At 42.7% G+C, this 18,167-nt stretch overlaps 1 protein-coding gene across 2 annotated transcripts in view; it reads left to right on the top strand.

The window, feature by feature from the left end:
- The window catches only part of LOC147906357 (VAMP-like protein YKT61), a 32,885-nt gene that overhangs the window by 8,758 nt on the left and 5,960 nt on the right, over positions 1-18,167 (top strand). For both annotated transcript variants that reach the window (XM_087384369.1, XM_087384362.1), the window contains one exon: positions 3,332-3,429. In XM_087384369.1, coding sequence (XP_087240495.1) covers positions 3,332-3,429 — 98 coding nt within the window. The remainder of the gene's footprint in view (positions 1-3,331; positions 3,430-18,167) is intronic.

The raw sequence follows: 18,167 nt of genomic DNA, 5'->3' as shown, positions 1-18,167 counted from the left end.
GCCAAGAAAAGATTTCGACATCGAAATGTTCCAGAGGACTACGACCAAGGAGTTACTGGAGCATCATCATCCACGTGTTGGCATTGGGCCGAGATGTGTGGGTGAGCGGGGGTGTTGGGAAGGTCACCTGTCCCTCTATACGTCCCCATATGAGGAGAGCATGGGGGGGGGGTGGACCTGGGTCTTGAGAGAAGGCCACATGGACAGCACTATGGCTGCCATGGGGGCAGAGATCAGAGAGAAAAAGGTCAAGTACCTGGAGCCCCAGAGGCTGCATCAGATAGCGCCTTTGTGCAGAGAAGGTGGCAGGGGCATCATGCCCTGGATCTGACCTGGTAGGAGGCTATTGATGTGCAGCAAGATGGTGGGTCATCCCGGGGGAAAAGTGCCTACAAGACCGAGCTGTTGGAGCAGGTTCTGAGGGTTGGAACAGGCCTGAACAGGGGCAGGACCAGCAGGACAGAAGGGGAAGAGAAAGGAGCAAAGGGGGGCCCCTCTTATAGGGGCTGGTTGGGCTGAGCCAACCAGGTCGGTTGGGCTAGCCAACTTAGTCGGCCCAACCGACCAGCATAGGGGCTGGGCCCCTGCATAGAAGTATGGGCCTTTGGCCCTAGTTATGAGAGCCCTTAAGGGTGGGTTATGCAGCAGACTGGTCGGCTGGGCAGCAAGAAGCTGAGATCTGGACGGAGAGTCTACATACGCTCAAGGTGGAGCATGCGGGCTTAAGTCTAGAAATATCTGGTAGAAAGTAGAAGTACCTTGTGGTAAGCTCAAAGGACCATGCTCTGGTGGGACTTTGGATCTATCTCTCTTCCATAGTATATTACTTTGGTAGCTTCTATATCTGGCTGGATTATTGTCTATTGATGAGTTTGCACTTCTATTTGATGCACATAAGTTAAAGAAGTTTGTGATTCCACTCCCCACACGCACTGTGTGAGCTCTTGGGCTATTCTATCAGTCTTCCGCTGCACATACCCTCTGTTGGTTTTCTATTTGATGCACATAAGTTAAAGAAGTTTGTGATTCCACTCCCCACACGCACTATGTGAGCTCTTGGGCTATTCTATCAGTCTTCTGCTGCACATACCCTCTGTTGGTTGAATTCTAACACTCCTTCTGCATTCCGGTCAGCTATAATATCCACAGCTGGACAACAAAGGATTGACACGGGTAATAGCTTGGGTAGATTTGTTTTGCTTATGGTTGCCAGTGTGGCCATGGATTATGCACTTAGATATGTGCTGGATTGGATGCCTTGCGCTATGGAATTACGCATTGAGGCTGGAACCCTTTGTAAGCCAGGGATTGGTTTGTCTTGCAGTTCGTTGAATGCCTGCTAGGATAAGATTCAGTTGGCTGGTTCTGGATAAGTGCAAGGTAGTGACCTTGTTGTATTATTTGCCTTTTGAATAAATTAAAGAAATACCGAAAGGGGTGCCAACGATTTTGGGGCCAATCTGGTGTTGCACTCAGGGGCAATCTAGCTCCTGAATATTGTTTCAGTGTGTGCTTGGCTTTGCTGGATCTATTTCTAAGTGGCTGTAATAAGTATTGAAGTGGCTGTAATTGATGACTAATGGCTGTAATTGAAATGTATGCAAGTTAGTTATGGTTTACTGCCCTTTAGGAAACTGAAGGCCGGTTTCAACCACCATTTATTGGTCATATGCCTGGTGGCACCGTTGTCAACAAATCATACTTTTTCTAGTTCAGATACCACATTAGCAGTGATGGGTATGTCCCCAAATGATAAGATGCTTAACCTTAACCTTTTTGAGTGGATAGGTTGGTTGGTAGATACTGTGAAGTGGCCATCTCAGCTTCTATACCTTTTTGAAATAACCGAGATTAAAACTGAGAACTTTCTGTTGAAAAACAGCAAGCTGAATGTTCTTTGATGGCATGTGACTCTCGAGGTTTTTGCGCTGCACGCCCTTTCTGTAGATTCCTTTTTTGGACATCAGGCAGTGATTTCCCTGGTTATCCTTCTTCCTTTGTGCTGATGTAGAAGAGTCATGGCTGTGGATGAAGTATCTAGTGATGTCCTCTGATCCTAGATTTGACGGAGAGATAGGTCCAAGCAAGCCCTTTTTGTGGGAATGTAACACTGGTATCAGAGCCAAGTTTTTGAATCTAAGCAAGAGCTGTTGGCGTTTGAAAAATGTTTGGGTGAGAAGAATCCAACGCATGATCATGAAGAACAATTGCATTGTGAAAGATTGAATGTAACACAGTTTATATCGACTTCTCCCTCTTAAGCAAACATGCGTGGCTCTGATACCATGTGACAAGAGTAGTCTCAAGGTGCACACATGCAACTAGTGGAAGCAAAAGTAAATCTAAGATTTGTTCACACATGCGCACGTGTGTGTGTGTGAGAGAGAGAGAGAGAGAGAGCAATGTAGATCTGCAGGATGAAATAGTAACTCCACCACAGTTTTAAACCAGTGTTGACATTCTCTGGGATGTTAGTGCCTTCTCACACTTTTGAGATGGGAGATGTGTAGAACTGCTCTTTGCCTTCTCTTCTACTGGATGGAGGATTGAGGGCCCTGAGATGTGTTGTGGAGAGGAGGGTGTAACCTTTTACAAGCCACCAAGGGGCTAGGCTGACTTAGCAGGGGGAATAACAGACCATCACATGGCCGACTGCCATGTGGCCAACTGCCCACGTCATTTGTTGCAGATCTGCAGACATACATGCCATGCCACATGCGATGTCATCATTCAGCCCTGATCAGGGGCTGTTTGATGCCAGTACTGCTGTCCACACATCAACTCTATATCTGACTGATAAACTCCATGTCTGGGCATCTATCCACCACCTATGCTGTTGCTCATGGCTTCTCCTTATGGGGGCCTTATAGGTGAGCATCTACACTAGGTGGATGTAACACGATTGGAACTTATATCTCTTACAAAGATCTTTCATTTGAAGGCAGGTGTAACAGTGAAACCTTTGGTTTCATTTTGTACCATGTCAACCACTTAATGGACTTTGGCACAAGAGAAGTTTCTGACAGGTCATTGACATGATGAGGCTCATCATCCCTATCCTGCTTCCCCAAGGCTGACATGCTACTTCAGTAGGAGCTGTGTGGATAATCTAGTTTTGCTGTTATTGCTCATGTCTGATGTATTTAGACTTATTGTTGAATGTGACGGTAGCTTCTCCAGTGGGGGACAAAAGCATCATGCTGCCATTGAAAAACATTGCTAACTGCAGTATATAAATATTGCAATTGCGTCCATATTTTACAAGCAGGAATGAATTGTAGTAAAAAGGAGTTGCTTCTCAAGTCGTTCGTTTGTCCTCTTATTGCTGCAGAGTACATGGTCCATTGCTATAATCGAAATGGGCTTTGTGGTGTGGCATTTGTAGATGCACAATATCCCTTGAGAAGTGCATTTTCAGTGGTGAATAAGGTATGCCCCTTTTCTTCAGGTTTGTTAGGTTTTATTGCCCATTTTGCACGTAATATTTCAAAGACTTTTGATCCCTACCGCTTTCCCTTTGTGCATGGTATTGTGGCTGAGTGTTTGATGCCTCCTTCTATGGGGATCTTTTTATCAAGAGCCTAGATGAGATTCATACTGCCTTTGTTTTATGCTTTGTGTCCTGTATGGAACTTTCTAATTGAGAAGCAGGTTTTGCAATAATTTTGATTTTTTATGTCAGGGAAGAAAGAATCCAGGAGTTTATATTCATATAAGCAATTAAACGAGACATTCCAGAGAGCACCTGAAAGTAGTTGTGTCTTTCACTTGACATGATGATCAAGTACATATGCAGTCTAAATTATGTGGTCAAAAAAATCTCTAGTCGTGGCTGTCACTTGACATGATCAAGAAAAGGTGTATGCAGTGTTAAGTTTACATTCTACAAAACTATCATGTCTTTAATTGGATATTGTTGCAACTAGTCCTACACAATATTCAGGGCCAAGAAGTGCTCAACCTAATGATCTAACAATCTGGCCTTAACTATCATGGGACAAAATGTCTACTGCCTCGAAATTGTTAGTGAAGACAATGTATTAGCATGATTGTTGATGTAGCTGACCTTCTATAGAGCTTGCAATTAATACCAATGAATTTGTCCTTTAGAAGTCCTTTCACAGAAATAGTCTCCTTGCTCAACTATTTGACAAAAGTGTTACTTTTATTGAACAATGTTCTATGGGACAGGTACGATGTCAGTAAGCATTTCATTGTAGCTAGTCCTCGCTATGTATGATGAAGTGGATGGTTTTCAACAATTACGAGGTTATTTGGTTTGTTTTCACTAGGTGAGTTTGGGCATGCCTAAAGAGAAATGTGTACAGCTGCTTAGATCTGTTTGCAGGAGTCCTCCTATAGATCATTGATGATGTCAGTGAGAGGAATCTTAGTGACATCATCTATGATGTTAGACACACCAAACACCCCAGTCGCACACCCAACACAATTGACTCTCTTACTTGTCACACCTACTGGGCATGTGACATACCTACCGAGCCACAACCCTGTTCATATTTAAAACATACCATACTCACACATGTTGAGGGTTCTGATTTCCTACAAACGCCCTTTTGGGGCGAAGGTGAAGAAATTTGAGTGAACCTTGCTGATTTGGGCTCAAGGTTGCAATCATGTGATACGAAAGAATGCATTGATGCCAACGCTTGAAATTCACGGTCAGGCTTGATATGAGTGCTTGACCACTTATGACAACCTAGATCAGACTGGTGAAGGCCTTTGTAAGACAAGGCAAAAAGACTCAATTTATTACATTTGATTCACACGCTAAAATGCTCAATTAGGGTCTTCTTCTTTTGAAGAGATAGATTAGAAATAGCTTTTTCTTTATTTGTCATAGAAGGCTCAGCTTTGCCCTTGTCATCTCTACTACGAGTTTTGCTTGCTCCTTTACTTGTTCTTTGACCATTCTTTTAAAACATCTACCTTCATGACCAAGTTTGTTGTAGAAGTTACATTTGAACATTTTCTACTCCTTTTTGCTTTATTTTTGGAGACTTTCTTAAAAAATCTATAACTACCTATCCAAACCTTCAACAAGCTGCATACCAATGCCATCATTTTTTATTTTCACATAGAAAAATGCCATAACAAAAACAAATATAATTTACAACTTCAAAATTCATATTAATTACAAAGCTTACATAAAATTTAATCCAGCCTGACTAACCTAATCTAACCTTGACTGGCAACCTCATGATGAGTTGCCCGCCATAGCCAGCTACCTCTCCCCATCCCCCCAGCTCCTTCACATTTCCCTTCTGCCATCCCCAATCATCCTCTACTACTATATGACTGTGATCGTCATCTATGGGAACGTGAATTAGGCACAGAAAGGTAGAACGAGGGAAGTGGAGGAAGATAAAATCAAATGAGAGACAGAGTCGACGAGTTGGGAGGCAATCAATGTGCCAAACGATGCACCTTTATGGAGGCGTGGCTATTGGAAAGAGTATGCTTATTACGAGACAGGGAGGCATGAAGGCAACCAAGACGTGAGCAGTGACGACGAGACGAAAGTAGCAGTTGAGCGGAGATGGGAGGAAAATATGATTGTCCTAAGCCAGTTTAGTGGGTGGAACATCATGCAATATATCACCGTTCTGGTTGAGGTCAAACACCAGTTATGTGATTGTGCTATACCAGTGTGGTTGAAGAACAATGATCACATTTCACGAGCTTGGTGGTTGTTTGTGATTGAGTTTTGGAATAGTTTAATTGTAAATTAGGCGAGCTTTGACTTAATGCGATTGTCTTAAACCAGCCAGATGGTTGGAATATCATGCAATATGTCACTGTCTTGGGAAAAGGCAAACACCAGTTATGTGATTGTCGTAAAAGGGAGCAAGCGGAGGGAGGAGAGGGAGGGAGCAGGATGGATGCCATAGCTAGGAGGAGCTAGGATGGCATAGCCAATCGTTGGGAAGCTGGATAAGTGAAAGAGATGACGGAGAGTCCCTACGAGCAGCTACTTCTTTCCTCCTCCATATCCAGTATTTTAACTTCATCGGCCATATCGACAAAATCTCTTCGTTTCCTGCGCTCGAGAGCTTCACACACTTTCCTATTTGCCTTTTTGTACCATCGTCAGATTTTTGCTTGCACCTTACGTTGCTTATTCCTCATGTTCTTCCTAGACATGGCTCAATGTGGGAGGGACAGTGATGGCGAGAAGCATGTTGAGTGGGAGGCGGAGAGGGGTTGAGTGGGAAGGAGGCAAAGGGGAGGCGGTTGAGTGAGAGGTATAGAGCAGGAAAGTAGGTGGAGTTAATAGCCATTCTGATGCATGCAGATTAGAAGCTAGAGAGGCTCAAGCGAGGGGGATGAGGAAAGGGAAGGGGCAAGCGGAGGGGAGGGGCATGGAGATCAAGGAATGAGAGAGAGTTGAGGACGTGAGGCACTGGCGAGAGAGAGAGGTGCCTGCGCATGGCGGGGGGCGTAAATTCGATTAATTAGGGTTTCGATCAAGTGCCCTTACCTTATGTCTTCCTTATGTTAATCGGCATGTGATAACTGAATGTTGTTTTACCTTAGTTTAATTAGAGCGTGCCTCGAAAAGTGGGGGGATACTAATTAGACATTTTTTGTTTGCTAGGGGCACATATTTGGCGAATAATATTTTTTGAGTCTCAAGCATGGCTCTGGCTTATTCTACGAGACATTGGTCCTCATCAATGAGAAGTGCTACCATCTCATAATAGCCCATTTACTGCAAGTACCTCATTATATTTTAAAATATTTCCAATACGGGAAAGCAGGACTGCAATTTGTTCATCCTCATCAACTTTAGCCTTGAGGGCAGCCAGTTGTTGAAGAAGGGAGCTCTAAAGTGTACTCACTGAGAGTATCACCCTCTTTTATCTTTAGATTAGACAATTTCTACTTGAGAAACACTTTCAAGTTATTATCTATTTTGTTACCGAAAAGATTCTCAAGCTTCTCTCAAACTTCATTGGCTTTGCAATTGAGTACCCCCACTTAATTCTTGTCAGTTGAGGACAACTATTTTGGCGATGGGGGGAATGTAACATATCTACACCTTTCTCTACTACTTTTTTGGATCATAACTGGATATCCTATTTTCATTTATTATGATCATATGCTTATTGACCACACGTGTGAGTTTTCTTTGTGTGAGTTCTTGTGACAGGACATCACACGTCGGCTGATTATCTTCTATAAATCTTGGGCTTATGGTTATTCACACTTCAGAGCGTCATCTTTAGTGTGACCACGTTATTTACAGTGCTTGACACCTTCAGTGTGTCCGTGACACCTTTAGCGTGCCTACGTCAACTCCAATGTGATTCTTATAACCTTTAGAGTGATCTATCACCTTCGGTGTGGTTTGTCATCTTCAATATGACTGTATCATTTTCAGTATGGTTTACTTTTGCTGTCTTCAGTATGGACTTGTTTACACCATTTTTCAGTATGGTGATGGATCCATATTAGTCACATCTAGTGACATAATGTTGGAAGCTAGTGCATGTGGACTTTACATCGGTGAAGTTACAAGTTGTTTGACTCTTTCCCACCGGACCAACCATCACCCTCTACGTGATATTAAGTTATCAACATGTTGTACGAGATTGATTATGCCTTGCACATCCACAAGGATTTTCTAACATCCGATGGGTCTTCAATATCAATGGTTTATTCTTGACACCTTCAAATTGGCTTTGGGGGTGAGCCTTGGTGTGTTGGGCAATGATGCTTAGCTTAATGAGGGCAAATCAAGATCACGTAGTGTTTAACCGCGAGGCAGATGTGATCTTAAGAACCCTTAATATTTGTGTGAAGAACCGGCCCTCTCAAGAATGCAAATGTGTGCAATGCATACAGAATTTGAATGCCGATTGGCCCTCCAATGGGAAAGAGCGCCCTCGTGAGAGTACTTGTTTCTATTTTCGACCTACATGCAAGGTGGGAGAGAGATGGTGGATGAATGCAATGTGAATGAAGAATGCTACGTGAGATTCACAATGAAAGGGTGATACCCTTTCATTAATGTCCCTTGAGATCACTCAAGTTCCATCTTCCCAGTTACACCTACCCTTAGCCTATGACCCATGCATCTACCATTCAATGCACCTTAATGCACCCTTCCCTTCCTATTGCCCCTAGGACCTAGACACGTGTGTGCACATTTTTATTAATAGAATAAGTCTCACATGTCCAAATTCGATGCCGTCTGAAGCAGTGGCTCCAGCTCGACTAGTCCTATCTGCTAAGATGATCCACTACCATAACAAATCGGTCGGTGTCCATCATAAATCCATATACATGTTACACCATTGGTGTATAATATATAATAAAGTTTTAATGTCTACTAATCACAGATTAGTGATTTCTCTTGTCATGACAATTTGAGTGTTAGGTTTATTACCTTGATCACTCACATGCACATATGTATTAAGTTCTCCTATTTTTCATCCTTGGGAAGATCATTGTACATGTTTTGGACTAATTATTCATTTCCTAGGATATCTAGGTTACTCTGGATTCTGTCCGAGAAGCTGCGTTACTATTGTAATTGAAGCTGAGCTTCATTGTAATAAAGAAATATACTTGGGATTAACCTAGGTAGGGCATGCACCTCATGCACACCCCATTGTGTATGATACTCTTATCTAATCTTTTCCATTCTTTTCTTGTTTTGTTGTGTGAAACTTGAATGACATGTGTGGATGTTCATCTCAAAATAATGGCTATTTGAAGTTCCAAGTTTATTGAGTAATTTAAGTGGAAATTGTGCTTCCCTATGAGCACGACTTGGATAGATGTGCACTATGGGTATCTTAAAAGAAGATACGAGGGGTGGGTGAAAGAGACAGCTGAATTAGGCTGAAATCTGGCTAGTCTATGACTCTGTAAAATTTATATTAAATTATGAGGCACAAAGTCACAAAATTGAGATTTTGCATAAAACAACAAAGTGAGAATTGGAGAAGGACCCTTTGAGTTTATGCCTTGAGTTGACAGCCCGGCACTGGCACAAGTTGTGAATGCAAGACACCTCTTGTTGAGGTATTTTTCTCTTTGAAAAGCAAAGGCTGAGTGCATCAGTTGCATACACAGTGTGTGTGAGAGTTGCAGATCTCAGACAAGTTGCAGAGATGGCTTCACAGCAGCATGCCCAATCATCCCATGGGGGAATGGCAGAGTGTGGCCAGGTACATCAGGCTGAGGCTTTACAGTTAGATAAAGAGAATGCCTACATAGAGCTGATTACTAAGTTAGGAGAGGCAGCAAGCGAACCCTTGTTTCGCAAGATGGTACAGCCTCTTTTTGAGGAAAAGCCAGAGAAGCCTCCCTTTGGAGCAAATCAGGAAGAAGTGGAAAAAGAGGAAAAGAGCAGGTCCTCTTTGCAAGAAGAAAAAGGCGAAGCATTATCACGATTCATCCAGCTCGTCTTCATCTTCTAGCTCTACCTCTTCATCCTCAACATCATCTCCTCCTTCTGGATCTTCAGAGCCAAAGAAGAAGAAGTCAGTAGAAGGCAGAGACTAAAGAATTCAAAGATTATGGAAAGTCAGTAAGATTTGCCACTTACAATGGCCAGTATGGCCAAGCTGAAAAGGCAATGCAGTTCATAAGGCAGTTTGATGCTGCCTTCAGCTTGGAAAATGTAAGTGAGTCCTCAAAGCTTCATATGGTTGGTTTACACTTGACTCATACAGCCAGTGCATGGTGGATAGCTAAAACAGCCAACTATGTAGCCCCTAGGAAATGGAAGGACTTCAAGAAAGCTTTCTATAAACAGTTTCTTCCCAAACAGTTTTGGAATCACGTCCTTCTTGGTTGGGAGAGCATTCATATGGAAGCACAAGATACAGTTAAGTCTTACCTGTAGGTATTGCCTTTCAAGAAAATTTCTGACAAGACTCAACTCAGGAAGTACCGGGAAGGACTCACTCCAAAGATACAGGCCCAAGTGAACACTAAAGATATTAAAGAAATATCAGATCTTATGTATTTAGCCAATGTGGCTAGTTTTGTGTACATGCAGGATCCTACTGGTGTGCCTTCACTATAGGCAGGGTTATCGGGGGATATAAAGCGAGCGACCCCCAAGTTTGAAACAAGAGAGTTTCCCAAGGCTCAGAAGAGGGGATTTTAGCCTCAGAAGCCGAGGGGAAACCAGGTACAAAAGCCCTATAAGGGAAGACCACAGTTTACCCATGAACAAATTGAAACTTTCAGGAAAGAGGGTAAATGCTTCAGATGTGGCAAAGAGGGGTATGTGGCTGCTCAGTGCCCAGAAAAGCCTTCCACTCCGAAGGGAAAAGAGGCAGAGAAGCCACGGGGACCGCACAAGCCAATGGCAGGAGACATACTAGGTCATGTTTCAAACCCAGAGGAACGATAATTGCTGCTATCATGGGGCAAAGATAATTTTATATAAGAGGATTTAGCCTTGAGGTTGGGAATAAAGACGGAGGAGTTGGGTAGGGTTTTGGATGCCAATCAGATGTTCTGTGGGAACCCTGTGAGGGTAGAATTTGTTCTTCTTCTATCTCCATGTCCAATCACTCCTTTGATACGGAAGCTCCGTCTTCATGTATAGAGTTATGTGGATTAGGAAGACTCCTTCATTTCTCCACTGAAACATCATGATGTAGTCTTGGGTATGCCTTGGTTTCATCGCAAGGTAGTGAAGTTGACTCTTCTTGAAAGAGTGCTGGAGTTTGTACATAGGGGCAAAGTACATCGTGTGGTTGCTAGGAATAGAGGGGAAACTATTCCCATTGTATCAAATAGTTTTGTTGGAAAAGAAATAAAGTTTGCAGTTTCAGCTTACATTGTTTTTGTAAAAGAGAGAGATGGAAACGCATGCTGAAATAAGTGAGGCAGATCAGAATAAATTTCAGTCTCTTGGAAATTTTAAAGATTGTTTTTCTGACGCTTTGCCAGGGGAGCTACCCCCCTGAGAGACTTGAGGATCATGGCATAGAACTCATTCTTGGCAGCAAGCCAGCCAATAGGCCCCCATATAGAGTTAGTGCAACTTAGCGAGAGGACTCAGGTGCAGGACTTGTTGTCCAAGGGGCCGATTCAGCCCAGTTCTTCTCCTTTTTGTTCCCATGTACTACTAGTATAGAAGAAAGATGGCTCATTCCGTATGTGCGTTGATTATCGCTCTCTAAACAAAATGACCATCAAGAATAGATTCCCTATCCCGCGCATTGATGATGTGTTGGATCAGTTAAATGGAGCTCTAGTTTTCAGCAGGATAGACCTAAAGAGTGGCTATCACCAAGTGAGGATACAGCCTTAGGATGTGGACAAGACAGCGTTCCGCACTACTTTTGGGTTGTATGAATATCTGGTGATGCCTTTTGGATTGACAAATGCCCCAGCTACTTTCAATCGGATGATGGATCGTATCTTCCAACCCTACAGACAGTTCATTGGTACCTTCTTAGATGACATAATTGTCTTTTCTAAGTCCGAAGAAGAGCATAAGCAACATCTTGCTACAGTATCTCAAGAGCTGAGAAATCATCAGCTCTATGCAAACAGCAAGAAAAGTGAAGAGATCCATTACTTGGGGCATATAATATCCAAAGATGGGATACGGATGGATCTCGCAAAGTTCCGTGCCATTCAGGAATGGCCAGAGCTGAAATTGTGCATGAAGTTCGAAGTTTCCTAGGCTTGTGTTTTTACTACAGAAGATTTATCAAGCATTTTGCGGATATAGCTGCTCCACTCCACGATCTTACTAAGAAAAATGCAGCTTTCAGATGGGGAATTCCTCAAAAGACAGCCTTTAGCACATTCAAAGAAAGGCTGACCATAGAGCCAATCTTAATAGTTTCAGATTTGTATCAGCCATTTGATGTGGATTGTGATGCTTGTGGGGAATGTGTTGGGGCTGCATTGCATCAGAATGGTCATGTAGTGGCCTATGAGAGCATGAGACTCCGGGATGCAGAGAGATATCTGGGAATCTATGAGAAAGAGTTGTTGGCTATAATTCATGCCATCCATACATGGAAGCATTATCTTTTGGGTGCAGATTTTACTTGTTAAAACAAATCACCAAAGTCTGAGATATTTCCAAACTCAGACAAACTCTCCGAGAAGCATATGAAATGGGCAAATATGCTGTCAATGTACCATTTTCAGATTGTCCATACTCCAGGAGTTCGGAACAGAGTGGCAGATGCCTTGTGCCGAAGACCGCAGGTTAACAGTGTAACTATTGCTTATCATCAGGACCTGGAAGATACGAGAGAGCAATACTAGTGATGCAGATTTTGGTGAGATTTCACAGCAAATGCAAGAGGGGCAGTCCACCAGTAACTATTCCTTGAAAGATGGGTATCTAATGAAAGATGACTGCCTATGCATCACCCAAGAGACGAGGAAAAAAGAGGAATTACAGCAACAACTCAAGCACTAGAGAGGTATTTCTTTTGGCCAAGGATGCGGAAAGATATACATGAGTTTGTTAGTGAATGTCTTACATGTCAGAAAGTGAAGTATGATAGACGGAAGACACCTGGCCTACTTATGTCTCTTCCCGTGCCTCAGGCACCATGGGAAAGTATTGCAATGGACTTCATTTTTGATTTGCCAAGATCGAAGTCAGGGAATGATGGGATTTGGACTATCGTTGATAGATTCAGCAACCAAGCTCATTTCATTCCGGTTCGCAAAACCATAAAGGCAAATCATATGGCTAAGTTTTTCATGGCACAGATCTTTAAGCACCATGGTATGCCTAAGTCCATTGTCAGTGGTCGAGATCCCAGAATGACCAGTCTATTCTAGAGAGCTTTATTTGATAATATGGAGACGAATCTGAATTTTTCTTCTTCTTTCCATCCCCAGACAGATGGTCAAAGTGAAGTAGCAAATTCTACAGCATTGGATATGCTGAAATGCTACGTGAGTGACCAAGGTTCAAATTGGGAAAAGTGCCTACCATTGGTAGAGTTCGCTTACAATAATACAGTACACAGCTCTACAGGGAAAGCCCCTTTTGAGGTCATCTATGGGAAGGTGATTCTGCCACCTATCCTAAGGACCAAAGATGAAATATTTGCAGTTGATCAGTTTGTGAGAGACCTCCAGACAACTTTCAGCCAAGTCCGGACAGCAATTGAAAGGTCTCAAGAAAAGCATAAAAGAGCTGCAGATAAGCATAGGAGAAAGCTAAATCTCAAGGAAGGGGATTGGGTACTTTTGAAGTTCGAGAAAGCTAGGCTCCGCAAGTTTAAAGGCAAACAAGAAGTGTATGGAAAGTTATCTCCCAAGTACTATGGCCCTTTCAGGGTTATAGAAGGAATAAATGAGGTTGCATACAGGTTGGCATTGCCAACGCATTGGAGGATTCACAATGCTTTCCATGTGAGTCTTCTAAAGAAATTCCATGGGCCAAAGTCTACAGAGCCAATAGCAGAGGATCCATTAGAAGTGGATGAGTTGGAGGAGGTCCTTCAGCTAGAGCAGATTGTGTACCATACTGTACGCAAAGGCCCTTAGGGGAAGGAATTTTACAAGTATCTTGTAAAATTCAAGAATTATTCAGCATTGGATGCCAAGTGAATGGATGAAGACATGTTGTCTGATCATTCACAGCTTTTAGATGTTTACAAGGAAGCTTTTCAGTTGAGGTTAACTGAATAGAAGCCGAGGGAATGTCACCATAATGTAAATATCCGAAGTCAAAGTACAGTTGACCATTTATCTGATCATAATTAAAGAGTTTTTCATTTGTGTTAATTATGGTCAAAGAGTTGACTACGGTCAAAGATACTTGACTCTGGTCAAGTAAGCCTGATTTTGGTCGGGAAGACTTGGTTTATTACCAAGAGGGTTAACTGCGGTTAACCAAAGAACCACAGAGCTGACTACGGTCAGAGAGAGTTGACTTCGGTCAACGAGACTTGGCATGCGCCAAGAGGGTTAACTACAATTAACCAAGTTGTGCCAGCTTTAGTTGGAGAGATGTGCCAGCTTCGGTTGGAGAGACTTGGCCATAATTAAGGTGCCTTGACCATTGGTCAAAGCCCCCTTAATTATGATCAAGAGCGTTGACTCCGGTCAATCGGAGAATATATATATATATATATTTGTTATGTGTGCACATGTGTTCAGTGGGGACGCCCACTGTGACTAGGATTAGTCCACAGTTTATTATTTGCATGCAAAGCGCTAACAATTAATGGGTGCCATGGTGATGCGCTTTAATTAATTGTTACAGGTACTATCAGAGACTAAAGACCCAAGCGATTTGGAGCATAGCAAGAATTTTCGGAGGCCACCTGCGTGACCAAGTGTGACGAAGATCCCAAAAATTGCCCTTAGAGGCATGTAATAGGATTTAGTCTAGATTTTTGACACGTGGCACGTTGCCATTTTGGAATGAGCTTGAAGCTCTTGTAAAATGAATTCACGTTTGAAATTTGTAGCAGACAACTCTACGCTGAACTATGTACTCAAATTCTCTCTTCATGAATAAAAACCTTCAGGGAGGTCCAGCCCGACGATTGTCCTGAGCCCTAGTGATCGTAGAGAGAGAGAGAGAGAGAGAGAGAGAGAGAGAGAGAGAGAGAGAGAGAGTTTTTGCAGTAATTTGCTATGAGATTTTGGGGAGGATTACAGCAGCCAACTGGGAACTGATTTGGCTGCTTGTATTTCTGTAATCTCTTGCCTAATAGCATCTTCCACTGCGTGTGGAGGAACCAAATCAGCCGATGGCTGAATCGGGGCGTGTGGAACATGAGGAGCTTGCTGTAAGTTCTGATTTTCAGTAGGGATGTCAGAAGCGGAACCCAAGGCAATGGGTATTAATCCCTCAAAAACATCATCCGATGTAGAAGGGGGCACATTAAATTCAGCTTGTGTATGTGCTGAATTTTCTGAAAAGATTACATTTGTGTTGACAAAAATCTTGCGTGAAGCAGGATTGTAGAGACGGTAACCTTTGCTCTCTGCACTATACCCAACAAATATGCATTTAATTGCCTTGTCTGACATCTTATGTCGAAACTGAACCGGCACATGTGCATATGTAACGCATCCAAAGACATGAAAATGTTCCACTGAAGGCTTTCTCCCATGCCAAACTTCATAAGGAGTCTTTGTTTTCAAAGCCTTAGTGGGAGCCTGATTCAAAATGTAGTTGGTACACATGAGATCCTCAGGCAAAAACAGGTGAGGCAATTTTTTGCTTGTGAGCATGCGTCTATCCATCTCCATAAGAGTTTTATTCTTCCACTCAGCTTTGCCATTTTGTTGAGGGGTAAGCCTCATTGTAAGCTGATGTGTGATGGCTTTCTCTTTCAAATAAGCCTCAAATTCATGAGACATATACTCCCCTCTCCTATATGTGTGTGAGGCCTGTTTCATTCTCAACCTTTTCCACAAAGTGTCAAAAATGCTTAAACACATCTGATTTTTTCTTTAAACCATAGACCCAAGTGTAATTTGAGTAGTCATCAATAAATGTGACATAATATAGATAACCACCCAATGCAAGAGACCTCATGGGACCACAGACATCACTATGAATGAGTTGTAATTTCCAAACAGCTCGTACCGCACCATCTTTCTCAAAGGGAAACCTGTGCATCTTCCCAAGTATGCTCCCTTCACAGGCATGAGGAGGAGGTGACTTTAAAGAAGGCAAAGCATCAACCATAGAATGTTTTTGAAGAGTCATCAAATTGCCATAACTCATATGCCCATATCTAGTGTGCCGTAACTCCGCATTTTGCATAGCAGTAGTGGGAGTAGACACTGCAAGTGCATCATCTGATCATTTCTCAAAAACAAGAAGCTGAAAAAGACCACAAAATAGCGTGCCAGATAATCTTAAGGCATAATCATCTTCGCTATCTCGGACTGCACACTTGTCATCTTCAAAGACAACCTGAAATCCTCTTTTATTGAGAGAGGACACTAAATGCAAATTCTTCTTGATTCCAGGTACATAAAGTACATCATGAATTCTGAAATTTGTGCCATTAAGTTGTAAGTACAATCTCATTGATGCCACGAATTGAATAAGAAGAATCATTTGCACAAGATACTCTTTTTCCAGCAGGTGATGGACGTAGAGAATCAAACAAACAAACACTTCTTAGAAGTGATATGTTTGGTGGCACCACTATCAAAGTACCGATTATTCACATTGAAAGCACATGAATCCTTAGAAGGATCATAACTGCAAGTAAGAAAAGCATAAGGGTCATCCTCAGAAGTGGCTGTAATATCTGGAGCAACCATTTGAAAATCATGACTGCAAGTCAAAAAGGCATACTCTTCTTCCACTAAGTTGGCTGAAGCATCACCACCATCATGTGCATGAGGAGCTGAATCTGTGACAACCATACCATAGGAGAATACAAGAAAGGAATTGCCAAGGAAAAGAAAAAGGATTCAATAGTGACGCGGCTTCTTGCAATAATGACAAACACCCTTTCTCTTGGGCTTCTCTGCATCATTCTTAGCCTTGTGAGAAGGTTGTTCAGAATCAGCTTTATGCTGATGTGAAGGTTGATTTGTATGCTTCTTATGCTGCCCCTTCCCATTGGGCTTGAATTTAGAAAGCATGGCATGCTCATGAGCCTGGGAAGCCATGTTCTTCCTGGTTTATTCTTCTTGCAACAAAAGCCCTATCAACTCATGGAAGGTGAGAGGGTTGCCACCCCCCCTCAAAGACAAATTCAATGAGGTGTGAAAACCAAGATAAGATTCAGGAAGAGGATTTAGAGTGGCAGTGACCATCTCTGAATTTGCAATGATCTCATCAATATTCAACAATTGCTGTCTCAAGTCCTGAAGTTTAGTGAGGTGCTCAGACATAGTCACCCTCATCCATATGAGTATGAGTCAACTCTCTCTTCAAGAAAGAGACCCTAGCATCATTGCGGGTTGAAAACATACTCTCCAAAATATCTCAAGCTGCCTTTGAGATCTTGCATGACCGAATGTGCGGAATGATAAACCTTTTAGATAGCTGAAAGTATCGCGTGAATCCCACCTTTTCTGTTCCTGTGTGAGAGCCACCGTTGCAGCAGCTGCTGCACTTAGCACTTGTTGTGCACTTGTTCGGCACCTTGAGCTTGTCCTCTAGAGGAGGAGTGGCAGGTGCAACCACATTCTCTGGCCGTGGCTCATCCCCATTGACATAATCCCATAAGTGTTTGCCAACTAAGATATTGCGAACCATAAAACTCCATAAGGAGTAGTTGGTACCATCTAACTTATCCTCCTGTGTGAGGACTCCAAATACTTCATTGGGATTGTTCTGGGCCATAATTGCAAAAGAAAATGCACCAAATACCAACAAAAAATTCCCTTCTTGGAAATTAAGGTGCACAACACAAATCCCTTCCGGGATATTGATGCACCCACTGCTCAATAAACAGCCAATCAATGGCTCAAAATGCAATAGCCCAAAAGCATAAACTCAATTGAATCTCTGCCAAATGTGCATGCGAAACACCAGCAAAAAATCGAAAAGCCCCAAATATAGGAGAATGGGTGTCCAAAACGAAAGGACAGCTTGCTGTATCGGCCTATCAAAGGCTCAAAATGCACCCAAATAACCTGCAAATGCCCAAAATTTGCCAAAAAACACTACAAAGTCTGCAATGTGGCGAGGTTGTAGACAAGCGTGACTATGGACTTGAGGTCTGGGAGCAGAGAGGCAAGCTTAACGATGAGCGATGGGCGTCAGATCCGGGAGCAAGCTTTCTTTGATACCCAATGTGAAAAAAAGAGAGATGGAGAGCAAACCACAAACGTATTGAATAGAAGAGATAAGAAAACATACAAGAGGTGAAGGTTTTGTCCAAATGACAAAACCTAAATCTATCCACTAACCGTAGTTAGGGATCCTAACTATGGTGAGGGGGAAAACCTCTAATGAGGGAAAAGAGCCCCTAACTCACGTATTGACTACACATTGGTCACTGCCATGAATTATGGCGATAATTCCTACAGTTTTCAAGACATGGCTGGACTGTTTGCAGCCCCACAGCCAGCCCTAAAACTGGGCATATTGTCATGTGGCTTCCCTAAATCTAATCTATGGGCATACCTAACTTTGTCCTGTAAGTGTGCAAAAACTGCCGCGTGTTGAAAACTGCACCGGGTGTGGGTCCCACACCGCCCCATAGCCA

This window comes from Dipteris shenzhenensis, chromosome 1 (assembly GCF_047967505.1).
Source record: "Dipteris shenzhenensis isolate YYH24624 ecotype China chromosome 1, Dip_SZ_1.0, whole genome shotgun sequence".
In the NCBI taxonomy this organism is placed as follows: domain Eukaryota; kingdom Viridiplantae; phylum Streptophyta; class Polypodiopsida; order Gleicheniales; family Dipteridaceae; genus Dipteris; species Dipteris shenzhenensis.
The sequence above is the reverse complement of the archived record's forward strand: the minus strand, read 5'-3'. Positions and strand labels throughout refer to the sequence as shown.